The sequence below is a fragment of the Rhinopithecus bieti genome, unplaced genomic scaffold (assembly GCF_001698545.2).
Source record: "Rhinopithecus bieti isolate Rb0 unplaced genomic scaffold, ASM169854v2 scaffold_16834, whole genome shotgun sequence".
In the NCBI taxonomy this organism is placed as follows: Eukaryota; Metazoa; Chordata; class Mammalia; order Primates; family Cercopithecidae; genus Rhinopithecus; species Rhinopithecus bieti.
Window position 1 is genome coordinate 1,536,093 of NW_016809297.1, and position 27,968 is coordinate 1,564,060.

Sequence of the window (27,968 nt, forward strand, 5' to 3'; positions counted from 1 at the left end):
AATAATAATCAAACTCTATTGGAATGGAAATGGAAATACTATTATTATTACTGGATGCCCATATCATCTATTGCCTATATAACCTCAGCCACATAATTGAGCTCTTAACTGCACTAGGCTTTAGGTGCAACAATTTTTTCTTTAATTAGATTGGAATTTCTTGGAGGGGTAGACCATGTTTTGCATCATCTCTGCAGCTCTTTAATAATAGGTTGATACCCTCTTAACAAGGAAGAATTTTATTCTTGTTTTTCCAAAGTACAGAATCCTCAAGTAGGTGAGGAAGTTGGGGCTGTTGCTTTTGAGACCCTCAGATAGCAAGATGACCAGAAGTGTCATGTCTTATTCTTCCCACCATGGGAAATCTTCCACAAGCCATGGCAAGGAGGCCTGGCTGCAGCTCCACCTTCCTGTTGATGCTGGGCCATGCAGTTAACTCCCGAGTCCTGGTTGGCTGGGATCCCTGTGTAACAGGTGACTGCTAAATAGGCAGTTGTGAATTAATCAACAGAAGGGTTAGGTTTTGGTAAGGTTTGCTAGAAGAGGGAATACAGCATGTGTTGGGGATATCTGAAAAGTCTTTTTCATGTGGATGATATTTTCCCTTATTTTCTTAACATGCTTTCCCAACTTTTTTCAAGATTATTAACTCAACCCAGTGTGGCATTCCCAATCCTCTACTGTACTTCTTGATTCTGTAATTCAGTCATTTAGAGAGGTGAAATCAGCATCCCAGGCAGGGTTTTGAAACTCAGACAGACAACTAGTTACAGTGCATACACACTGTCCTTTACACAAAGAATCATTGTTTAATAAAACAGAAAAATCTCAACAATGTGGATAAAACAAAGTAGGTTTTTATGAACGTCTCATTGATTCATCTTCTCTTTGATATGGTTCTCATACGTCAAAATAGGGTTTTAGGGCTACTTGAGTCAGGCAATTATATTACGATTGTTTTACTCCTTTTTTCTTGTTCCTAAGCTTCTTTCAATAATGCTCGTAAATTATTTTGCAAGCCACAGCCGAAAAAGGCATCAATATTGACATATTCTTTTAACTTGATGAGCCTTGAGAGAACTTAGACAAGCTCTTCACTTTAGCTTTGATATAACATTTTAATTTGTTTTTTCTTGAATAAATTGTCTTTTTCCACTCTAAATGGGACCTGCGATTTAATGACCCTTAGCAATGACCTGTGGTGAGTAAATAGTTTACTCTTACACAAAATCTAGCTTAATTCTAGAGAGACAGAACATGGCACATAAAATGTGTGAGCAATAAGATCAGAGAAGCAGAAACTGTTCTCAAATTCTATTCCTAACCCCATGTCTGAGCCACAAATACTTAATAAAAGTCATTGTTCCACCTCCATTTCTTCATTTTGGTTAAACTGTGTTATTTGTGGAGAAGAATCATGCATATTATTTATTACAATAGGTGATATGACATAGCTGTTATGTGACAGGGACTGTCATATTGGCTGTGGTTAAATTGATTCTGTGTAGCATCAACTGAAATAAATAAATCCAAAGGTAAAATATACCAATTGAAATAGAAATATATTCTAAATTTTTCTTTTTCAATTGAAAATAGAAATAGAATGAAATGGAAGAGAAACATACTCTATTTCAACTGCATTATATTTTGACTTTGGTTTTATTTATCAAGACTAAGAATCCTAAACCTAATACTGAAGGGGGAGGCATAATCCGCAAGAAGAAAAACTTGGTTAAAACCACAGAAAACGATATAGAGATAGCCTGCAATGTGCTTATATGAAATCTGAGTTCTTAAAATCTTTTCTGAGGAAGGACATTGCCCAGAGACAAGGGACCTGGACTGAAAAGAATGCATACCCTATTACTTAGGGCAGTGGTCCTCAAACTGTGCTTTCCAAACCAGGAGCCTCAGTCTCAAGTAAGAACTTGTTTAAAACTCAAATTCTGTGGTTCCTCTCCAGACACACTGAATCAGAAAGTAATTCTGAAAACAATGTGCTTTAACAACACCTTCAAGTGATTCCGATGACACTTCAAGGTGAGGCCCACTGGCTTAGTGTAAGGCTGGCTAGATACCATGAGCAGGCACCAAATAGGCCATTCACTGGAGGTCCAATATGGCATTGCTCTATCATTAAGGAATGTAGACAACCTGCTTAGCCCTAGGTTTTTTTTTTTGTTTGCATTTAAAAAAATTAATGAACTTTATTTTTTTTAAAGAGAAATTTTAGATTCACAGCAAAATCACGGGGAAAGTACACATAATTCCCTTATACTCTCTTTCCCCTACACACATACAAAACAAAACAAAACAAAACACCCAAAAACAAAAAAAACTCCCCCAGGATCAACATCCTGCACCAAAGTGGTACGTTTGTTAAAATAAATGAAACTACTGAACCTATATTGACACACTACGCTAGGGTTCACTCTCGGTATTATACATTCTATCCCTTTTAGCAAATATATAATGACATGTGTCCAAAATTTTAGTATCATATGGAATAGTTTCACTTACCTGAAAATCCTCTGTTCACTGCCTCTTCAGCCCTCTGTCCCACCTAACTCCTAGCAACTAGTGATCTTTTTACTGTATTCATGTTTTTGCCTTTTCAGCATATAATTGGAAACATAAAGCATGTAGCATTTTTTTAATTGGCTTCTTTCACTGAGTAATATGCATTTGTCTCCTGTACATATTTTCATAGCTTCGTACTTCATTTCTTTTCAGCACTAAGTACTGAAGTACTTTTATTGTGCCAGCTTATTTATTCACTTGCCTACTGAGGACCCCTTGGTTGCTTTCAAGTTTTGGTAATTATGATTAAAGCTAGTATAAATATCTATGCGCAGCTCTTTGTGTTAACAAAGTTTTCAGTTCATTTGGGTAAATACTAAGGAGTGAGATTAATGGATTTTATGGTAAAAGTATGTTTACTTTTGTAAGAAATTGCCAAACTATTTTCCAAAGTGGTTGTACTATTTTTCCAATCCCACCAGCAATGAATGAGAGTCTCTGTGGTTCTACATCCTTGTCAGCATTTGTTGTTGTCAGTGTTCTGGATTTTGGCCATGCTAATCATGTGTAGTGGTATCTCAGTGTTGTTTTAATTTGCAGTTCCCAAATGATACATGATGTGAAATATTTTTTCATATGCTAATTTCGCATTTGTATATCTTTTTTGGTGAGGTATCTATTCAGATATCGAATTTTCGCATTTTAAAAATAGTTGTTGGCTGGGCATAGTGGCTTGTGACTCTAATCCCAGCATTTTGTGAGATGAAGGCAGGTGGATTGCTTGAGCTCATTAGTTTGAGACCAGCCTGGGCAACATGGCAAAACCTTGTCTCTACAAAAAATACAAAAATTAGCCAGGCATGATGGTGTGTGCCTGTAGTCCCAGCTACTTGGGAGGCTGAGGTGGGAGGATGGCCTGAGCCCATGAGGTGGAGGTGGCAGTGAGCTGATATTGTGCCACTGCACTCCAGTCTGGGCAGTAGAGCCAGATCTCATCTAAAAAAAAAGAGTCAGGGTGGGAGGGAGCATTGTTATGTTTTTACTGTTGAGTTTTAAGAGTTCTTTGTACATTTTGGATAACAGTCCTTTATTTGATATTTCTTTTTAAAAAACTATCTCCTCATCTGTAACTTGTCTTCTCATTCTCTTGAAATTGTCTTTCACAGAACAGAAGAAGTATTTAATTTTAAGAAACTCTAGTTTATCAGTTATTTCTTTATGGATAGTACCCTTAATGTCACATCTGAAAAGTCATTACCATACCCTGTGTCTCCTAGGTTTTCTCCTACGTTATTATTGTCTAGCAGTTTTACACGTTTTCATTTTGTATTTAGGTCTGTGGTTCATTTTTGAATTAATTTGTATGAAGCGTGTAAGGTTTGTGTCTAGATTCATTTTTGTCCACGTGGATGTCCAATTGTTCTAGCATCATTTTTTGAAAACACTATCTTTGCTTCATTTTATTGCCTTTCTTCTTTTGTTAAGGATTAGTCAACTGTATTTATGTAGGTCTATTTCTGGGATCTCTATTTTGTTCCATTGATCTATTTGTCCATTTTTTCACCAAATATTTTGTTGGTTATTCTAGGTCTTTTGCCTTTCCATATAAGCCTTAGAATGAGTCTGCCAATATTCACAAAATAACTTGTTGGGATTTTTCCTTTTTTTATGAGAGGGAGTTTCAGGTTTTGCCCTTGTTGCCCAGGCTGAAGTGCAATGGTGCTATCTTGGCTCACTGCAGCCTCCACCTCCCAGGTTCAAGTGATTCTCCTGCCTAAGCCTCCCACTGCAGAATACAGCTGGGATTGTAGCTGGGATTACAGGTGCCTGCCACCATGGCTGGCTAATTTTTTGTATTTTTAGTAGAGACAAGTTTTCACCATGTTGGCCAGACAAGTTTTCACCATGTTGGCCATGGAACTCCTGACCTCAGGTGATCCATGCACCTCGGCCTCCCAAAGTGTTGGGATTACAGGCATTAGCCACTGCACCTGGCCTCAGGCAAGTGTTTTTTACATTTTTTCAGTTTTCCTACATAGATGACAATGTTATCTGTGAATAAAGACAGTTTTATTTCTTCCACCCCAATCTGTATACTTTTTATTTCTTTTTCTTATCTTATTGCATTAGCTAGTATTTTCAGTATGATGTTGAAAGAAGTGATGAGAAGGGGCATCCTTGTTTTGTTCCTGGTTTTGGTGGGAAGGCTGAGTTTCTCACCATTAAATATTATGCTAGCTGGAGGTGTTCTGTAGCTATTCTTAATCAAGTTGGGGAAGCTCACCTCTCCTCCTAGGTTTACTGAGAGTTTATCATAAATAAATGTTGGATTTTGTAAATGCTTTTTCTGTGGTCTATTGATATGATCATGTCTTTTTTTAGCTTGTTGATGTGATGAGTCATATTAATTGATTTTCAAATGTTAGTGAGGCCTTGGATACAGTGATAAGTCCCATTTGGTTGTGTTATATAATTTTTTTTTATACAATGTGCTATTTTTTGAGATTTTTTTGCATATATGTTCATGACAGTATTTGGTCTGTAGTTTTCTCATAATATGTTTGTCTGGTTTTGATATTATGGTCATGCTAGCCTCAGAGAATGAGTTGGGAACTATTTTCTCTGCTTCTATATTCTTGAAGAGATTGTACAGAACTGTTAAAACATCTTCTTTAAATAGCAGCTTTTGGTTGTGTAGATTTTCTCTATCGATTTTCTGTTTTCAATTTCATTGATTTCTGCCCTCACTTTTAGGAGTTTAGGATCAAACTCCTAAAAGTCAAATATAAAGAAAGGATCCTACAAGCAACAAGAGAGAAGAAACAACATACAATAGAGGTCCAGTATGTCTGACAGCACACTTTTCAATGCTGTCTTGTAGCCCATTATTTTTAATTGGTGACAACTTAACACTGATTCCATATACAAACAAACATGGAAAAATAAAACTAATAAAACTCTACACTTTAACGTCTTCCCTTTGCTTTTCACTTTTGTTATTTCTCTTTATGTCTTATTATAATGTCTATGTCTTGTAAAGCTATTTTAGTTTATTATTTTTGATTGGTTCATCATTTAGTCTTTCTACTGAAGTTTAGTAGTTTACACACCACAGCTACAGTGTTATAATATTCCGTATTTTTCTGTGTGCTGACTATTACCAGTGAGTTTTGCACCTTCAGGAGAGAGTGGCATGACATATTTAAAGTGCTGAAGGAAAAAAAAAAAAAAGGAAACTAGAATAGCCTATCCAGTGAAAACATCCTTTAAGCATTAAGGAGAAATGAAGACTTTCTCAGACAAACAAAACCTGAGATATTTCATCAATACCTGAACTATCCTACAAGAAATGCTGAAGAGAGTTCTTCAATCTGAAAGAAAAATAAGTTAATGAGTAAGAAGATACAGAGGGAAAAATATATGAGGCAAAACTGATAAACTGCAACAAGATCTAAATGAGATATGCTATTATCATTGGATATTTTAACACACTTTTATCAGAAAAAAATCCACCAGGTAGAAAATCAGTAAGGACATAGATGAACTTAATCAATTTATTGGACTCCTTCATCCAACTGCAACAGCTTATACATTTTTCTCAAGCTAACATGAAAGATTCACTAATATAGACCAGATAGGGGGCCATAAAATACACATTAACACATTTAAAAAAAAATAGAAACCATAAAATTCTGCTCTCAGACCACAATGCAGTTAAATTAGAAATGAATAACAGAAAGATAGCTGAAAAATCCCAAAATGTTAGAGATTAAACAAAATACTTCTAACACGAGTCATAGAAGAAATCTCAAGAGAACTTTAAAAATATTTCAAATTAAATAAAAATATAACTTATCAAAATATGTGGGATGGAGTGAAAGCAGTGTTTAGAGGGAAATTTATAGCACTGAATACATATTTTAGGGAAGACAAATTATCTAAAATGAATAATCTAACTTTCTATCTTAGAAAACTAGAAAATGAAGAGGAAATTAAATCCAAAGTAAGCAGGAAAAAAGAAATATTAGAAGTGAGGGCAGAAATCAATGAAATTGAAAACAGAAAATCGATAGAGAAAATCTACACAACCAAAAGCTGCTATTTAAAGAAGATATTTTAACAGTTCTGTACAATCTCTTCAAGAATATAGAAGCAGAGAAAATAGTTCCCAACTCATTCTCTGAGGCTAGCATGACCATAATATCAAAACCAGACAAACATATTATGAGAAAACTACAGACCAAATACTGTCATGAACATATATGCAAAAAAACTCAAAAAAATAGCAAGTTGAATTCAACAATGTATAAAAAAATTATATAACACAATCAAATGGGATTTATCATACGTATCCAAGGCTCACTAACATTTGAAAATCAATTTAATATGACTCATCACATTCATCAACAAGCAAAAAAAACACGTTGATCATATCAATAGACGCAGAAAAGCAGTGAACAATGCACAACTCTCGATTTATGATAAAACTTCAGTAACTAGGAGGAAAGGTAAGCTTCCCACAACTTGATTAAGAATAGCTACAGAACACCTCCAGCTAGCATAATATTTAATGGTGAGAACACAGAAAAATACGGAATAGTCAGCACACAGAAAAATATGGAATATTATAACACTGTAGCTGTGGTGTGTAAACTACTAAATTTCAGTAGAAAGACTAAATGATGAACCAATCAAAAATAATAAACTAAAATAGTTTTACAAGACATAGACAGTATAATATGACATAAAGAGAAATAACAAAAAGTGAAAAAGCAAAGGGAAGACGTTAAAGTGTAGAGTTTTATTAGTTTTATTTTCCATGTTTGTTTGTATATGGAATCGGTGTTAAGTTGTCACCAATTAAAAATAATGGGCTACAAGACAGCATTGAAAAGTCTGCTGTCAGATATATTGGACCTCTATTGTATGTTGTTTCTTCTCTCTTGTTGCTTTCTTTATATTTGACTTTTAGGAGTTTGATCATTAGAGGCCTTGAGGTAGCCTTCTGTGGGTTAAATCTGCCTGGTGTTAAATCTGCTGTTCTCACACTGCTATAAAGAACTACCTGAGGCTTAGGCTTAACAGGAAGCATGACTGGGAGGCCTCAGGAAACTTACTATCATAGCAGAAGGCTAAGGGGAAGCAAGTACCTTCTTTACATGGCAGTAGGAGAGAGAGAGGGAGTGAGCCGGGGGTAAGTGCTACACACTTTTAAACCATCAGATCTTGTGAGAACTCACTCACTATCACGAGAACAGCATGAGGTTCAAGCAATTCTTCTGCCTCAGCCTCCTGGGTAGCTGGGACTACAGGTGCTCACCACCATGCCCAGCTAGTTTTTGTATTTTTAGTAGAGACAGCGTTTCACCATGTTGGCCAGGCTGGTCTTGAACTCCTGACCTCAAATGGTCCACCCACCTCGGCCTCCCAAAGTGCTAGGATTATAGGTGTGAGCCACTGTGCCTCGCCCTCTATATCCTCAGCTGTATAATGAGGAGGTAGGAGATTTGAGGTTAAAATGCCTTACTGTGCTAATATATCTATGTTCTATTATATTATCAAATGAATACTGCTTATCCCTTTAAGAGTCAGCCATTTGAGTAGAAAAAAGCATTCAGTGAGGAAGTCTTTTCTCAAGGGACTTATCTAGGGAAAGATTCTGGCAAAATTGTAAAGTGGACTATAAAGTTGTTTTGGTTTCTTACAAGCTTGAAAAAAGATCAATGAAACAGCAATAGTCGTTTAGTCACTGTTGACATACCAATTGAGTTGATTCATCTAAGAATTCTTGAGTGCCTACCATGTACTAAGCACTATGACAAGTACAGAAGATACAATTGTGAAGAAAATAGATATAATCCTTCACACATACACTGACGGCAAGGTGGAAATTGGTTTCACCACTTTGGAAAACGGTTTGGCATAACTACTGAAAGCGAACATACGCATACTCTATGACTCAACAATTCCACTGCTAATATACACCACAGAGATGTATACTATTAAGTTCACCAAAAACATATACTTTTAATGAACATATATTTATAGCATTATGTGGAATAATTCTAACTGGAAATAACCCAATAGAATGGATAAGTAAATGGGGGTATATTTATACACAGTAATATCATAGAGCATAAGAATGAATGATCTATGACTACCCCAATAATATGAGTCTCATAAACATTACATTGAACAAAAGAAGTCAGACACAAAATAGTACATACTGTATGGTTTCATTTATATTAATTTGAAGAACAGATAAAATAGTCTTAGCTGTTAAAATCAGATAATGCTTATTTTTGGAATATAGCAACTTACGAGATAGTACCAGGAGACTTCTGGGGTGCTGTTTGTTTTCTATTTCTTAATGTAGACTCTACTTATAGAGATGTGTTCAATTTGTAAAAATTCACTGAGTTCTACACTAGTGATACGTATACTTTCCCGTAAGAACATTATAATTCCATAAAAATGTATCTCCCTCCCCAAGAAAAATGACAATCTTACTTAGAATAGGTGACAAGTAAGTAAATAAGAACAGAAATAAATGGCAATAAGTGCAATGAAGGAAACAAAGAGAGTGTAGCAAATATTAATCAAGTATTTACAATGGGGAAAATACAAATTAGGAAATAATTCCTTGTTTGGCAATCAGAGTCAATATATGTAGAACCCTTGGTGACCGATATTTGTCTTCTGTTTACTGAGAGTATTTGTCCAAAAGCAGGTGCCCTAACTATAGTGGAGGATGTTGTAGACTGGTCAGTTGATCAGTGTGATTTTCCAGTAATGGACAGTTATGCAGTGCTCCTTGTATATACTTGCTTTAAGAAGTGTAATTATTCTGTCTACCATGTCTACCATGCCTATGGTTGCACTACCTGACTCTGCTAGCATCTGTTCTCCCTTTTCATACGCTCTGTCTCAAAGGAGGTACTAATGGTATTTGAAGATTTATAACGGAGATAAGTGACATTAAGAACATCTGGAAATCTGGTACTTTGGCTTCATTCAATTTATTTTATTAATTAAGTTTTGGTAGCTGAGATTCAAATATTGCATGAATCTTTTTTTTTTNTTTTGGACATTGAAAGTGTTTTTTTGGTGTGTGTGTGTGTGACTATACTCTTAGGCCTCTGGGGAATATTATGCATATATTTAATAATGACAGTAGAATGTGCCACTTTAAAAAAAAGATCCCCACTGCATTGGTGTAGTAAGTGAATATTTACAGATTGAACTCTAGATTAAGTTCTATGTAAACCCAAGTTAGCTGCCCATCCAAAAAGAGGTTGAACTACATCAATCTGCCTGTGAAATATCCTGGACGTCTTAAGAGATGTAATGAATCAATAGCTAAGCCTTCATCATTACTTTTTCCTGTAATTAATTCGTGACCAAAAAAATTCATTTCTATAATTACAATTTTATAAAACACAAAATGTGTTTAAAACATGCTGTTAATGTGCAACAGACTAAGAAACCTCTAAAAAATATAATCCCAATTGATTAGAAAAAGATTCACCTCTATTTAGTCTGTGCTTCCAAATGTCTTGGCTTGGTCATCAGACCCCTACATGTTGCTAGCTGTTAGGTTACATCAACTGCATGCGACTCAACAGATCTTGACAATTGAACTCTCCAGTCTGGCAAGGAGACAATAATGTGAAGTTCTTTGTGAAAAGAACTTTTTTATATCAACTCTTGACTATTGGGGATCTAATTTCCTAGTTTTCTTTAGTTAGGTCTTTGTCTCTCCCCATGTCTTACTCCTTGCCTTTTGGACAACTGACCCCTCATTAATTGAACCCCTGGAGACAGGCAGGGTGAGAAAAGCAAAAGGAACTTATTTGGTCAGTTGAGAACTGGATATAACTCTGGCATCTCAGTATTCTTACTCTATAAGGCTTGTGGAGATAATAATCCTCAATTGCTTCAGAAAAGTGCTATTTAGGAGAATGAGAAAAAAATGCATATAAAATTTGAATCTTAGGGAAAGCAAATTTAAATAGTGCATGAAATGTGATTATTTTCAAATCTTCAAATTCACAATTTCTGAAAGTAAATATAATGATACCTTGAATAGTTAAATTTTAAATTCATTCTATAACCTCTCTCATTTGTTTGTAAAACACTTTCATGGGTTATATATTTGGGAGAAAAAGCGTAATTAGTCCAAAGAAAGGCACATCTTTGAGAGTGTATGTATTTATGCCCAAACACACAGTAATTATTTTTTATTTTCCTCAAACTAAAAATTACAGTCCTCAGAAAAATAGGAACATAAATAGGACTGAGCTTTAATCAAAATATGTCTATTACTTATATATATTTAAAACAAATGTGCATACATACAGCCACAGGAGAGAAAGCGCAATGCAATCTAAATAAGGAAGGAGCTGAAAACACTGGAAAATAATTCAACACAAACTCTAGTTTTTTTTACTCTTTTCCAGAAAAAGAAGGAAATTGGGGAAAACTCTTACTGAATTAAATTAAAAGAATGGTTGAGTAAATCTCTCAAGTTTTTGAATGAGTACACACATCCTTAATTTTCATGGGTTAATTCCTGCATTCACTAAGCATTTGGTAGGCACTCTTCTGTCACTGAAGATGCTGTAGAGTATGGACAAAGTTCCACAGAGCTTTTATTATAGGACAAAATGACTAAGGAGCACCATTATGGAACAAACAAAGGATCAACAGTAAAGAATAAAGCACAAAAATTGTCTTGCTGATTAACTGCCAAATTTCCAGCACTTCTGTGGGTGGCAGGTTGGTTGATTGCCTAGACAGGTATAAATGAAGCATCCTCTCTAGTTCATGCTTCGCCTTTTTATTGATAAAAAGTGCTTGAGGCTACACAAGTTGATACTTGTTGGAACCCCTCAAACACTACCACCTTTTGCTGAAACGGAAGGGCAGCTTTGAAAACAGAAGCCCACCATTCCTTAATAAGCTTTTTTTTTTTTTTAAGATCTCATTCCATATAAAACTCAATTAGACACTGAGGGGAATGTAATAAAAACTCAAGGTAGTGAGGGACCCTCCCTTCTAATCAAGTGCAATTCAGCAGGAGAAGATGATATAACAATAAGAATAACCAATGTTAGCATTAAGTTTTCTTTAGAGGTCATGACAGGTTTTCACATACATTTTATTCTGAAAGTAACCCTGTGGGGTAGGTAGGACATTAAAATGATATTATGATGCTCAATTTAAGAAACTGAGCTTGGCAAAATGAATGACGTTTTCAAAATCATAGCCCAGGGATGAAACAAGACTTACTTTGTTCTACTTATTATCATTTATGTTTGTAACCACATCCTGTTCTTTCCCATAAGAATGTTAATGATAGACCCTCATTCATTCCTCTATTCATATATTTATTAAACATCTATTTGGTAGCTACTGTGAAAGTGCTGGGGATGCAAAACTCAGTTATTTTCTGCTCTCAAGGTGTCCACATGTATTCGAGTAACACTTTATCTCTTACAAAACTCTTCTTAGAAGAATGATAAATCATCATTACATCTTATATAATGTATCTAATGAGGAAACAAAAGCTCAAAGGGATCTCAGTAACCTAATACCATAAAGATAGTCCGAGTTCAGGATGATTCAGTCATTACTTAAGAGCTAAAATGAGCACAGAACTTTAGGATATTAGCTATAAACTTTGTTGGACATGCACCTCTATTACTGAAAATTTTGACCCCGTACTAGCAGTATATATTTTAAAAAGTTTAAGTAGTGTACATGTGCTACTGTGTGTGCTACATGTATTTAACACTAATGGTAAATACATAACAAAACTCAAAAAAATTAAAAGTTTAAAAGGGATGAAATGCAAAGCACATATAAATAAAAGCTTTACTCCTTACTTCCTGTAGCCTAATGGATTATCTTGCTTATACTTGAAAGCATACATATCTTTCTTTGGAGATCACTGTTATAATAAGCAATAAATTCTAAACAAGTATTAAAAGGACAGTCGATGTGAGTAGGTATACTTGCAATGATTCTGGGTATCTGTGAAGCTTTGGGTGGATAATCAGCAATCTAGAAAAATCTGATCTTCAGATTCCAATTATGAATGTCTCTATTAAACACTAGTGAGATGCAAGTTTTCAGACTCATTCCTACCAGTCTGTTTCTGGGTTACACTTTTCAGCTTTTTGGACAACCCGACCATCAAAAAACTTTAATGCCAATGATAAAAATGAGAAAATTTTGAATAAATGAATGTCTGCTCCACCAGAAAAGATGAGAAACACTTACATTTTATTTCACTCATGTGGCAATCACACAAAACTCAATTAAAAGGGGTGGGCCTTTATAACTTAGAAACATTTTACTTGAATTCTCTATTAGCTATGAATATAATTTGCACTGTCGCAATAACGGCACCACTCTATAAAAACATTTAATTTCCATTCAGGAAGAAGAGATCACGTTTCCCTCCACAACAAACTCTTCAGTTGAGCACAATTTTAATTACTTATTTGTACTTTGCCCAAACTCCTACTTCACAAGGAAATATTTTGCACTTCAAATTTATGATAATATTGAAATTCAATTTTTTAGCTGTTAGTTCAATGAGTAGTTTTTACCAGAGAGCAAGAACAAATTTTAATCCTTTCTTCGAAGGATCTAAAGCATGGAAACCCCCACCTTTAGTCTTCTAAAATTAGTTAACAAGAAGCAACAAAATAATAAATCAAAGTTTCCATTTGTACCATTATATGACCCAATTTCTAGAAGCATAATTTACAGTATATCTTCTGGACATGGTAACTACTGGAAGTTTGCAACACAGGGTCCTTGACCCCCAAGTCTGCCAGGGAAAATTACTAGGGAGATAAAATACAGTTTTGTAAGAGTAACGATGTTTTGTGCTATACTCAGGCTCTTTGAAAACTAATTGAAGACTTTAAAAAAGTTTTCCAAAATTCAATAACAAATCTGATTAAAATTGAGTTACTATGCAATTTTGGGGAATATTTTACACTGAAGAGAAAACTTGATTTCAATTTATTCATATTACACTTCAACTGAGGAAAAATTGTGGTGGTTTATGTTGGAAAATTTTTGAGACAGTGTTTGAAATAAACATTTTGTAATAATGGAAAATGTTGAAGTAAGGTAATAAAATGAAGAAACAAGTATTTTCAGAAAAAAAAGTATTTTAAACTTTAGGATGATGTAAGAGCCATTATTCAAGATGAGAAGAAATCTTAATTTCTAAGGAATATTATAGTTTTCAATGCCTTCTTCAGTTGCCTCATCTCATTTCATCCAAGAAAGTTTGCTCAAGGAGACATTGCTCACTGTTCATTGGAGAAGAGTTTATTGTAATATTTTGCTAAAAGAGGCATTAAAGAGGCTGAATCTCACTATGGAGAGAACAGAAACACTGTCCTATCCTTTGGAGACAAGTACAGGTTAGACAGACCTGGGGTCATAGCCATCATTTCCTTTGGCAAATCACTAATTTCAGGTTTCACATCTGTAAAAAAGGAGCAAGAATAACCTCTGTATCACAAAGCATTGAGAACTGAAAGAATTATTGATATACACACATAATACTGTGCCTGACATGTGATACATGTAATAAGCTAAAATTATTCAATAACTCTGTTCACAGAGTAAAATTAGACCTATTCCCTGATTCAGTACTCAGTTTATTATACCACACTCTGTTCACCTTCATCAATTACAAATTGTAAATCAGACCAGGTTTTCCACCTTTGTAGATAATCTAGTATCAACAAAGATCTTCATTGGAATAAGCACTTTCACTTCCCTGTCTTGGATTCTGATTTAGCATCTGTAGCTGTAAAAACCCAAAGATGATTCTGATGTGTAGCCTGGCTGAGAACTACTAATTTAGTTTATGTGCCAGCCTTTTACTTTCAAAATGTCTAGCTTATCAGTGTAAAACTACTGTTGTCTTAGTTGCTGTTATTACTACATGAGCTTTTTTGCTTCCATTTGCAGTGGAATCAGAAGCTGGAATATAGCAGGCAATGGCAAAAGTCAAAGTGACACCATGACTCTATCTGATTTCCCCCCATTTGTTGATGGTTTCTTCCATTATTTCTGGCCAGCACATTTACTTATGCTCTTCAGAGGATGTGTAAGTAGGGAGAAGTCTCCTAAAATATAGGACTCTTAATCCAGTTCCAGTCCCAAGATATAAAGAAGCAATTGACAATTCAAATATGGCACCCATGATTTCAAATGAGAGGTCTAACTCAGATAAACAAGTTCGTTGAAGTGGGACCCCATGTCCACATGATAGAACATTAGGCCAAATACATTGTTTTTCTCCTATTGTTACTGCCCGTGGGTTATTTATCAAAAACTGATAAGTAGGTGGCTTCTGTTAAAGAAAGTTTGTACATCTCTAGTAGATATTGAGCTTTTTGGCTCCCTTTCCAACATAGTGTAGTTATAATGTTCAGAAATTCCTGGTTTGCTCAGTATATAACTGTAGGTAGAGGAAAAAAAGCTCATATCATTTTGTAGACATTTCTCTCTCTTAAAGTAGATGGGCGCAAAAAATTATAATACTCAGAGTTGTAACTTTCAGCTTTGAGGTAATAAAAGTCACCTTCTAAATTGTTCACTGGGGCTGGATGCGGTGGCTCACACCTGTAATCCCAGCACTTTGGGAGGCTGAGGTGGGTGGATCATGAGGTCAAGAGATTGAGCCCATCCTGGCTAACACAGTGAAACCCCATCTCTACTAAAAATGCAAAAAATTAGCCAGACATGGTGCTGCATGCCTGTAGTCCCAGCTACTCGGGAAGCGGAGGCAGGAGAATTGCTTGAACCTGGGAAGTGGAGGCTGCAGTGAGCCGAGATTGCACCACTGCACTCCAGCCTGGGTAACAGAGTGAGAGTCCATCTCCAAAAAAGAAAAAAAAAATTGTTCATTAACTTTCAAATAAACTAATTGCTTTTAATCTCTGTTATTGCAAATATTCCTTCATATTTGTAGTTTTGTTGACTTGCAAATTAAGATCATCATGTGAAGTGGTTTTAACTCTGATTAAAGTTACATTTAGTATGCATGGCTGAAATTTAAAAAAATTACAAATACGAAGAAATTCTCACTGCTACCATTTCTCCTTCTAATAATAAAGCGTTAGTCCATACAGTATGGTCCCAAGGAAAGCTTCACTTATAAGTGAGACCTAAATGTTGTCACATCTTGAAAATCAGTTCTTTGTATATCACTTGGGATATATAACAACAGGGTCATCAGTATCAGAAACAATTTCTTAAACATATACTCTCTTTGCTAATATTTCAACCCTAGTTTGGGATTGTATGATGGCAAAGAAGAGGGATTTTGACAGCTATTGATATCTTAAAAGCAAACAGCCTGTAGAAAGAAATGATTCCAAACATCAGATAGGGCCATACAGATCACTCTGGATTTCTTTGGCACCTCCCTCTCCTGGGAGGAAGGCCAAAGAATACCTATTGACTCTTCTGCCCTCCTGTGGCCAGAAATCAATGGCGTCTGTATCTCTTGAGTAGATATTGCTGTGATCTGAAGACAAGTGGATTATTAAAATGGGTGTTTGGTGCCTATGCTAGTTAGGGTTCTCTGGAGAAACAGCACCAAGAAAAAGATACATATTTATTCTAAAGTATTGGCTCAGGCGATTATGGAGGCTGAAAAGTTCCAGGGTAGGTTGATTGCAAACTGGAGACCCAGGAAAGCTGGTCATGTAGGCTGAAGGTTGGATAGCCGGAGAACCAATGCTGTAGATTCCAGTCTGTGTCTGAAGGCCTGAGAATCAGGAGGACCTATGTTAGAAGATTAATGTAAAACTTAAGCTGTCAAACAGAGAGGCAATTCAATCTTCTTCCACTTTTTTGTTCTATTCAGGCCCTCCACACATTAGATGATACCCACGATATTGGGGAGGAATATCTGCTTTACTCAGCTTATAAATTCAAATGCTAATCTCTTCTGGAAACACTCTCACAGACACACCCAGAAATAATGCTTACCCAGCTATTTGAGCATCCTGTGCTTAGTAAAGTTCACACATAAAATTAACCATCTCAGTGCCTGTCGAAGATTCTCTGCAAAGATGGCCATTAATAATTCCTTCATTTTCTGTAAAAATTCCTTTCATCATGGTGTGCAGCTACTTTCTCTCTTCTTGATTTCTGTCTGGGCTTGTGACTTCCTTTGACCAAAAGAATGAGACAGATTTGACACTGTGCTAGTTTGGGGCATGACATTTAAGAGGGGTTGGCAGAATCTGTTTGTTTGCTTTTTAAAGAAACCATTCACTATAAAGAAAATCAGGCTACCCTGCTGGAGAAAAATACCATGTAGAAGAGAACTGAGGTGCCCCAGGCAACATCCAACACCAAGGACCCCAACCTACAAAGGAGTCTATCTTGGATCCTCCTTTGCTTCAGTTGAACTACCTTAGCCAACCCCATGTGAAAGAGAGATGAGCTGTTTCCTTTAGTGCTGCTTAAAATCTGGATCCACAAAACTGTGAGCAATGAGATGGTGTTGTTTTAAGCTGCTAAGTTTTGGAATGGTTTTTTATACAGTAATAGACAATTGAAAAAAGTTGTAAACGTTATAGTTTTTATTCTCCACAACTTAATCTGATTTATCAGTTACAGAGCATATTTACCCTTGATCATCCCCTCAAATATAAAGAATGAATCATTTTTAAGATGAGTCTTTCACTGGCTCATGTGTAAGGTATATTTCTTGACTTCTTGCCATTATTCTCAGGCCTTGGAAATTTCCAGGGTTAGAATACCAGGCCTTTAGATTATTGTCTTAGTGCATTTCTGCTGTTAGAATAGAATAGTACAGGCTTGGTAATTTATAAAGAATAGAAGTTTATGTGGCTCACAGTTCTGGAGGCTGGGAAATCCAAGAACATGGTAACAGCATCTGGTTGATTGTTACTGCACAGCCCAAGGGCAAAAGGCAGAAGTTAGCACATAAGACAGGAAAGGAATGGGGGCCAAATTTCATATTTTTTCAGGAGCCCACTCCCATGATGATGGCATTAATCTATTCATGAGGGCAAAGCCTTCATTATCTAATGAACTTTTAAAGGCCTAACCTCTTAATACTACTGCAATAGCAATTAAGTCTTCAACATATCAACTTTAAGGAACATATTCAAATCATAGCAATTATGGTTCTGATTTACTAAAGTGGAGATGCCTCAAACAACTATAACTACTTATTCTTGAAGATAAATGAAAAGATTAGATTCTTCTTGACAGCCAGATTAAGTAGGGACAGGAGGGCCTTAGTGTCACAACATGAGCAATCTCAGATCTTAGCAGCACTGGCTGGTGGGGATGGGAAGTAAGCCAAGGCCAGGCTGTAGAGTATCCCAGGGAGACCTAGGCATCAAAAGTCACAAGAATAACAATTAAAGCCAGTCAAGGGGTGATAACCTTTTTGTATGTGATTAATCCTTCCATAGCAGTTCTTCAGCCAATTAATCAGAAGTCAACCCTCTGATGACTCAAGCCTAGTCAGTCAAACTGGGGTTGTGTTTTACTTCATGCAAAAGAGATGTGAAATTTCAAGAAGGAGCCAGTTATAAGACCTGGGTCAATGCAGTTAAGTTTGGGAAAAAGGTCGCAAGTGGTGGGTACACCCTATGAATAGTAAGACATGTCTCTAGGCAATGAGACAAATGCAAGATTCAGCCTATTCACAAAGTGAAGCTGTCTGTCCTGGTCAGGACTAGCAGGATTAAGTTCATAGATGAAGACACAAATGAATTCTGGTTCAGCAGAGCTGATAGTGACATACCCAATTCAGGAGGTAGTGAGGAAAAATAAAAAGACTATAGAAAGGCGAGAGGCCAGGAGAACCAAGAAAAGCATAATGAAATTTGATAACTTTGCCCCCAAGACCAGTGTTGGTTACTTTCATGTATATTTTTGTTATTGTACTATAGCAGTTAATAATCATATATTTTTATGAAGTTAAGAGAGAATAATTACTAAGGAAGATTTGACAAAGGGGGAAGTTTCTGGTTTGCATTTTAATCACTTGTCAAGATCTTGAATTCTTTTAAGGATAAGTGGTAGGAGAGGTGAAAAGACGTAAGAAGTTGGGGTGAGAAGAGTCTGTACAAACTTAAAACACAACAAACTTTTATTTCGTGAATAGTTTCAAGCACTCTAATTTTTCTGAAGAGTACATATAAATTGTTCTTTATTGATTTATGTTTATATTCAATCGTAAGTTTAACGTTCTTTCAATTATTCATCTATTCTTTCATTTATGTCTTAAGCCAATTAGTGGTAGCAATGGTCACAAAAGAGAGTACTTAATTTCTATTTAACTTATTTCTATTCACGTACAGTAGAGACAACACAGTGACCTCATTTATTCCTCTTAGCAATCTGCTGCAAGTTACTTCCACATAAAATATTGTCCTTTTGTCACCACTAAGTCCTTATTATCTAAAACAGTGTAGTTTATTGCTCTCCTAAGTAGATTATACAGCATCTTCCCAGACTCTGTATATTCTTTTTTTCTTCTTCTTTTTCTTGGGGAAGGAGAGAGGGTCTTTCCCAGTGAGTATTCCATGTTAGAGAGCAATGAAACATTCTTTTTGTAAAAATCAAAACTTGTTTATATCCTTTGGACATCACTGAAGAGACTATATTATTATATGAAAAGACTGTCGCAGTCTTCTCTCTCTCCCCTCTCCATGCTACCCCTTGTGCTTCTACCCTACCATAGTCCCTTTCAATCTGCTTAAGATAAAGATGTGGTGCCCTCATGGGTAAGACACTATAAGGCAATGATGTCTGAAACTCAGACTCTACTGGACAGCTCACTTCCTGTGTTTACTCTGTGCTTGGCAAGTTGATGGGGGCGGTGGCTGTGGTCACAATGCACAACGTCTGCATTCTTTTTTTCTTATCGCTCAGATAAAAGATATGACTTTGAATTCCTTTGGACCATTTGCATCTTAAAGCCTATTTTTTTTCTTCTTTAAATCTTATTTTAGCAATGAGTCAAGGTTATATAAAACAGCTGTTGCTGTTTTATGTGCATATAAAACAGCTGTTGTCAATATACTTCTTGCAGAAATGACAAATCTACCTTTTGTAGCTGTTGCTTTTCTTTAATGATTCCATATGTTCCTCCCTTCCACAGATTATTAAGGCTGGCCACCACCATTTCCAGATTAGGGATTTGTTTCCTAAACAAAACTTTCAAAGATATTATCTCTGTCACATTGTCCCTTGTGCAAGAGGTCATTACCCTCTTTTGGTTTCTGGAGTAATGGGGCATTCTCAGTTGAATTGCATGCATTAGTTCCGTGCTCAGAGCAGTTTCAGGCAACAATTTCTATTCTATTTAAGCTGTGGTCAAGGATACTGCCTTTCATGGTTCTCAGAGGATGCTGTGTTTTTAAATGACAGCTTTTACAAGGCAAAATGAATTCTAAGTGCACACACACACACACAAAATGACATGTTTGTAGAAATACCAGGGGATGATCTGGTTTTCTGTTTCTCTTCCAGCATTCTTTTCTGGTATTTAAATATTCTTCCCTTGTGTTTCCCTTCTTACAAATTAACAAGGAAATGAAACAGTTTAATGAATTACTTACACAATTTTAAAATAAATTTCTTATGCATTTTTTTTTTTTTTTTTTTGAGATGGAGTCTCGCTCTGTCGCCCAGGCTGGAGTGCAGTGGCCGGATCTCAGCTCACTGCAAGCTCTGCCTCCCGGGTTTATGCCATTCTCCTGCCTCAGCCTCCCGAGTAGCTGGGACTACAGGCGCCTGCCACCTCGCCCGGCTATCTTACGCATTTTTTATATGGTATTTTAATATATTACATGCATTTTGCTTTGGGTACTGAAATTAAATGTATTGAACATAAAGTGAGTTGGGGTATAATTCTTTTAAATTCACTGTTTATTTCAGTCTGGCTCACAACTACATTGGAATCACCTGTGGAGGTGTAGCAAAAATCAGATTCCTGGGCCTACTCTGGAGGCATTTAATCGAAATTTCTGTCAGTAGATGCCAGGAATATATTTTCTAAGATTATTATATAATACATACTATGTAAATTATATTGTATAAAATATATAAAAATACTACATAGAAACCATTATTCCAGGTGCTTCTTATGAAAAGTTAAACTTTAGTATTATTAATTCCATCCTAAGGCTAAATATTCACCATTGCTTCCCTTTTTAGTTATACAGGAAAAGCACAGTGGATGGTAGAGACAATTGACAATAACTTTGCAAGAAATATTATGAAAATGAAAGATAATGATGTTGTCATGTGGTATTGTTTAGTCTGCATTATCTGCAGAGAGACCTCAATTCTGAGTGTCACCGTTCTTATGTATAAAAATGAGTTAAAGGTCAGAGGTTAATAGACTGTACCATTTACATAAGATACACAATAGCAAAACAGAAATTAGAATTCATAGGCTGCCAGAAATGATGGGGATGCCCCATGGTAGAATGTTAATTTACTACTTCTGGCTCTGATTTCAATGGAGTTAAAGGATGAACCATTAAGCTGTTCATTAGCACTGATGAGAAACACCCCAACTAATCTCTAGAAAGGGAACTGAAACAATAAGTGTAGCTGGGGAGGAGGGGTATGACTGGTAGTGCTAATTACATTTGCATTAATACTAAAAAAAATTTACTCACTGGAAACTAAAATTTTCTAATAAAAGAAATCTCCAAGACAAGTATTCCAGAGAGGTATACTAACATGTAAAGACAAACAAACAAAAAAGTAAGTTTTAGGTATTTCAGATATAAAGATGAGTGCCACTTTCATTTAATGTGCACTTCTGTGCATATTAAAAAGTAAAGACAATGTCAGGAACTAATAAGTGATTATAGTAGTGGTGTAGGATCCAAGGTTAATACAAAAAAGTCAATCATTTTCTATATACCAGTAATGAACAAGTGGAATTTGAAATTAAAAACACAATATTATTTACATTAACCCCCCAATGAAATCCTTAGGTATAAATTTAAGACAATATGTACAGGATCCATATGAGAAAAAGTACAAAACTGATGAAAGACATCACAAAAGAACTAAGTAAAGATGTTCCATGTTTGTGAGTAGGAAGACTCAATATTGTCAAGATGTCAGTTCTTCCAAAATTCATCTATAAATTCAGTGCAATCCCAATCAAAATACCAGCAAGTTATTTTGTGGATATTGATAAATTGATTTTAAAGTTTATATGGAGAGGCAAGAGACCCAGAATAGCCAACACGATACTGAAGAAGAACAAAGTTGGAAGACAGACACTACTCGACCTCAAGACATATAAAAAGCTACAGTAATCAGGACAGTGTGGTATTGACGAAAGGACGTACAAGTGAATCAATGGAACATTATAAAGAAACCAGAATTAGACTCAAAGAAATATAGTCAACTGATCTTTGACAAATAAGCAAAGGCAATAAAATGAAGCAAAGATAGTCTTTTCAACAAATGTTGCTGCAACAACTGCATATCTACGTGGAAAAACAACAAAGAATCTAGACAAACCTTATACCCTTTACAAAATTAACTCAAAACTCACAGACCTAAATGAATCACTGACCTAAAAAACCCACAAAACTATAAAACTCCTAAGAGATAGCATAGGAGAAAATCTAGGTGATGATTTTTTTAAAAGCACCACCAAAGACATGACCCGTGAAAAACAATTGATAAGCTGGACTTCATTATCATTAAACATTTCTGCTCTGCAAAAGACACTGTTGAGAATAAAAAGACAAGCCACAGACTGGGAGAAAATATTTGCCAAAGAAATACCAGAGAAAAAACTGTTCTTCAAAATAAACAAAGAACTCTCAAAACTGTTGAACAATAAAAACACAAATGACCCAACTAAAAAGTGGGTCAAAGACTCTGACACCTCATCAAATACGATACACATGGCAAATACACATATGAACAATGCTCAACATCATATGTCATCAAATAAATACAAATTAAATCAACACTGAGATACCACTGCACACCTGTTAGAATGGCCAACAGCCAGAACACTGACACACCAAATGCTGGTGAGGATGTGAAGCAACAGAAACTCTGATTCATTGTTGGTGGGAACGCAAAATGGTACAGCTACTTTGCAGGACAGTTTGGCCGTTTCTTACAAAACTAACCATACTTTTGCCCATACAATTCAGCAATCTTTCTCCTTGGTATTTATCCAAAGGAATTGAAAATTTTAGTACACATAAAAACCTGCACAGAGGAACAGAAAACCAAACACTGCATGTTCTTACTTATAAGTGGGAGCTGAATAATGAGAACACGGGAGCGGAACCACACGGGGACCTGTAGGGAGGTGGGGAGTGGGAAGGGAGAGCATTAGGAAAAACAGCTAATGCATGCTGGGTTTAATACCTAGGTGAAGGGTTGATAGGTACAGCAAACCACCATGGCACATGTTTACCTTTGTAACAAACCTGCACATCCTGCACATGTACCCCAGAACTTAAAATAAAATTAAAAAAAACCCTGCACAGAGATGTTTATTACAGCTTAGTTATAATTGCCAAACCGTGGAGCAACCAAGATGTCTTTCAGTAGGTGAATGAATAAATACATCATGGTACATCCAGCAAAAAAGTAAAATAAAATAAATCAGTGCTAAAGAGACAGAAGCTGTCAAGCCATGAAAAGATATGGAGAAAAGTTAAATGCCTATTACTAAATGAAAGAAGCCAGTCTGAAAAGAATACTGTATGGTTCCAACTATATGATGTTCTGGGAAAGGCAAAAGCATGGAGGCAGAAAAAAGATAGGTGGATGCTAGGGATTGGGCAGGGATTAGGGGAGAGGAAGGCATGAATAGGCAGAGGATAGATGACTTTAGGGCAGTGAAATAACTCTGCATGATACTGTAATGGTGGATACACATCATTGTAAATTTCTCAAACCTATAGAATGAATGTACAACACCAAGTGTGAACTCTAATGTAAACTAGGGACTGTGGGTTATAATGATGTGTCACTGTAGGTTCATCAGTTGTAACCAATGTACCACTCTGGTGGGAGATGTTAACAATATGGGAGGCTATGCATGGGTGGGGCAGAGAGTTATGGGAAATTTTTGTACCTTTCTCTCAATTTTGCTGTGAACCTAAAACTACTCTTAGAAAGAGACTACTTTAAAAAATTAAAGGCATGCCAAAGCCAGCTTATGAAATTGTGGTATACATTTAACAAAGTTATACTTTAAACATTTATAATACATTTTTAAATTCATAAGACAAAGGATTTATTTTAAAAGTCAATACTGGGGGTCCAGTAATGGGACATAAAGTTGAATGAACAGTGCCTTATTTTTTCAATCATATTACTGCATTTCTAACTACGTATAACTTCATTTGGAGATTATAGTCCAAATGAGAATCTTCCTCAATGTGAAGCCTGTTATTAGTTTCCTCTCGCTGCTATAACAAACTACCACAGATTCAGCAGCTTAAAACAACTCAAGTATATTATCTTATAGCTCTGGATATCAGAAATCTGAAAATGGGGTGGCAGGGCTATATTCTTCTGCAGGCTCTAAGAGGAAAACTTGTTTCTTTGCCTCTTCCAGCTTCTAGAAGTTGCCTACATTCCCATCCCTGTCTGCACTCTGATAGCTGCTTCCATCCTCATACTTCCTTCTCTAAGGATGCCAGAGATTACATAGGGCCCACCTGGATAATACAGGCTACTCCCCTCCATCTTGAGGTCTTTCACTTAATCACATCTGCAATGTCTCTTTAGCAGTGTAAGGTAACTTATTCATATGTTCTGGAGATAGGAACATGGGCATCTTTGGAGAGTCATTATTTTGCCTACCTGGAAGCTCAAAACAGAAACGACTCCAAGAACTTCCAACTCTGCATGCTCTGCTTCATGATTCAGTTGGGGTTTATGTTTCCTAAACTCTTCAAGTGATATCTTAGAATGGTTATTACCAATGGATCCCAGAGGATTTCACTTTTCAGGATATGTACTTTCACATGCCTGATGCAGAGAGGATATTCTCATAATGTGGCTGCTATAACTTGGTATTAAGTAACAAGGAAGCTACATCTGTTACCCCAAAGTATGCATAACATGGAACTAATTATATTTATATAAAAAGGACACAGAGAAAAATGTTGCTTCATACTGTATATATGAATGAATACTATAATCTGCCCTTTTTTCCCTACAAGTTAGTCTGCTAGACATTGTTAATATATAGTATGTAAGATATAAGGATCTAAGGATTCATGTAAGATCTAAATTGATATATCTGCTCTAAGAACAAAACTAAATAAGATTCTAGTTAAAATTTGTCAATGTTTAATTATATAAAATTATTCTATAGCAATTAGTATAACAAGAGCTTTATTACTCTACTTTTCTTTGCTCAAGGTTAAGTAAAGGAAGAATACCTTTATAACAACTACACCTTTAGATTTAAAAGGGAGGTTTAAAGATCAATATTAATAGAAATACTAACTTGATTTGCCTTCCTGCTCTCATAGACTCATTCATTCATCCACCCAGTTAGTCAACAAACATTTAAATGCTTGATACAGGTGTGGCAGTGGTGCTATAAAGTCAAGTAATGTGCCAAACTTGTTTAATATAGTTGCTGCCTGGGCATTCATTTTTAGGTCTGATATAAGCTGTTTGAAACCCAGTTGTATCACGTCACCTGTGGCTTACTTAAAACTTCCCCTCCCTGTGATACAGAACATTTTTTCCTCATTCCATGACCAAAAACCCAACACATCCCGCAGCTGCTAACCATGATAAAACCCAGTGGTCGACACCACAGTCAAGTTCCCCCTTTGCTGTTGTTTTCTTTAGTCAATCCACAACCCCCTCTGGAAAGCCTAAGGGATAAAGCCTTTTGGACCTTAACATAGCCCCACAAGTCCTCTCTCTTGCTCCCTACCTACTGGTTCGGTGTCCTGTTATCTCCAGACTTCCCATCAGGCTTATTCTCTGGTGAATCTGTAAGTAATAAAATGCATCTGTTATTTTACGTGTTTTGTGTGCTGCCTCCTCTGGCATCTGACCTGCACACCAGAACCTAGCTTTCCTCTCTGGGCCAGAGCTCTCCTGAAGAGTGACTGTTCTGGCTTATGGCCACTCTTAAGAGAGAGACCTCGAGATCAAGTTAGAAAGGAACAATAGCAATAAAAATTACAAGGAAGTATATTATGGCAACCACTTTTCAGTTAAGAGTTATTAGTCTAACAAACCTCAACTAGCACAGGACCTAAATGCTAATTATAATAAAAGTAACAAAAGTGATAGAATGCCTTCAATAAGACTAAACAAAAAGAAAAAGCAAATAACATCATTTTGTATGCTCTCAACTGAGAAAATGGGTAAAATAAAATTGTAATAAATACTATAACTTGATAACATTTCCAGTGTTTAAAAAGACTATTTCTTATGAATCATAAACCACTGGATTAAGACTGAATTACTGATGATTATACACTTTAATGATCATTAATCTATTTAATCAGCAATTCATTCAATAAATATTAAGCTTCTGTTACATTCCAGGAGCTGGGAACACACACACAACCCAAGCCAAAAGAAAAATGTTGCTGCTTTCATGGAGTTTACATTCCAGGGACTAATACAATAGTACTCTCCTCCAAATTCTTCACTATACTTTCATGGTAAACCTCACCAGCAACAAGAGTACTAAATAAGGTAAGATATGCTTTAGGCCTGGAATTCTTCAACTTTGGCCTACTTCTATAGGAGGGCCTTAAGGGTGCTCTGCCATTAGTTGTGCAATCTTACATAAATTAACCATTTAACTTCTTTTCCCCTTTGTAAAAAGGGAAATGACAAAAGTTGAGTTCTCCTGGGGACTAAATGACATAAGGTGTATCAATTGTTCAGCAATTAGTATCGCTTTGGCCCTATGGTTCCAAAACGTGCCTGCTCATCAGAATCACCCGAGGATCTTTAAAAACATTCCAAAGCCCGGTGCACACTAGACCAATTAAATCCCAATCTCTGAGAGTGTCAGGACACGGTCCCCAGGTGGTTCCAACTTGCAGACAAGTTTGAGAGCCACCACAGTTTGAATTATTGATGTGCCACAATAACAGTTGCTAATCCATCTGTCTTTACCCCAGGTGGAACCAGGAAGCCTCCGCAGCTTAATGAAATTCAGATAATCGAGGTGCATACGCACCCTACGTCCCATCCCGTGATTTGAATCCCAATCTCTTCCAACATTTTAAAGCAGGGAGGAATGGGACAGAGGCCTGACCTCTCCTGCATACTCATGGCCCTTAAGTATCTGCGATCTTTAGATATGTAGGGCATGCTGACACTTCCACTTGAGGCGACAGCTGGGCCTGCCCGGGGGAAGCGCAGAGCGGAAAAGTCAGCCCTCCCGGAGGCCGCAGCCGCGCAGCGAGGGCAGATCGGTAGCCTCAGCTGCTGCCGCGGCTGTCGGGATCGTCCCCTGCGGGGCAGCAACAGCGAGGCTCCAGCGGCTCAGGGGGGCGCCTTCTGCTTGCGCGCTCCGCGTCCCTCTCCGTGGTCTGCCCTTCACCCCGCGACCCCGGCCGAGGGTGGGAGCAGCGCAGGGTCGCATCGGCCCGGCGCTAGCGTGGTTTGCCGCTCCGCCAGCAGCCATGGAGCCCGGGCCGCCTGGCAGTTTCGGGCCCGCGGAGCCGGGTCCTTGCTTGAGTGGTCAGCGCGGCGCAGACCACGCGGCTTCCGCCTCCCTGCAGAGCGCGGCCCGGACCGAGCCCGGGGGCCACTCGCTCGCCGTGGCAGCCGTGTTGCCTGCCGGGGGGTGCGGGGAGAGGATGGGTGTCCCCACCCCGAAGCAATTCTGCCCCATCCTGGAGAGACCGCTCATCAGCTACACCCTACAGGCCCTGGAAAGGTAATACGTAGCCGGGCTCGCCCCGCGGTTCCTTGGGGTCCCGGCCTCCCGCTCCCCGCCCTGCTGCTGCTCTAACGCTGGCACTTTCACCTCGGGAACTGCCGGGCCGGGCTCAGTTATTCAGGCTAGAGCTCTGTTCCCTCCCGCATTCCAGAGATGGGAAGCTCTGGAGACAGATGGGCACGAAAGCTGCAGCGGCCCCACAGAACCCTTTACGTTCTCAAGCAGATGAGGTGGTGGGGAAGGCCCGGTGTGTGGCGCCGGATTAGAGAGTGCATGGCTTGGGACTAGGCAATTTGGAGTTCTAGCTGTGGGGCCTAAGGAGAAGCTCTGCGGAAAGTCTCGCGGTCCTGGGGCTCTGCCTCCGCGCATGCGTAGATTGAGTTGTACGTGTACACCTGTTTCCAGGGTGTGTGTGGGTTTTTTTCATTCATTTACCAAGCACCCTCTGTGAGACAGACTGCTCTAATTACTGGGT

General features: G+C 37.2%; 1 protein-coding gene and 1 long non-coding RNA gene across 3 annotated transcripts in view; one reads left to right on the top strand and one right to left on the bottom strand.

Moving 5' to 3' along the window:
- Positions 1–15,412: 15,412 nt before the first annotated feature.
- On the bottom strand, positions 15,413–27,887 carry LOC108540095 (uncharacterized). Its single transcript, XR_001888586.1, has 3 exons — positions 27,581–27,887; positions 25,517–25,575; positions 15,413–16,330 (listed from the first exon to the last, which is right to left on the bottom strand). It is a non-coding gene; the product is annotated as an uncharacterized LOC108540095 (long non-coding RNA).
- Positions 26,965–27,968, top strand: part of CRPPA (CDP-L-ribitol pyrophosphorylase A) — a 151,079-nt gene continuing 150,075 nt past the window's right edge. For both annotated transcript variants that reach the window (XM_017889075.1, XM_017889076.1), the window contains exon 1: positions 26,965–27,490. In XM_017889075.1, coding sequence (XP_017744564.1) covers positions 27,234–27,490 — 257 coding nt within the window. In that variant the 5' untranslated portion in view covers positions 26,965–27,233. The remainder of the gene's footprint in view (positions 27,491–27,968) is intronic.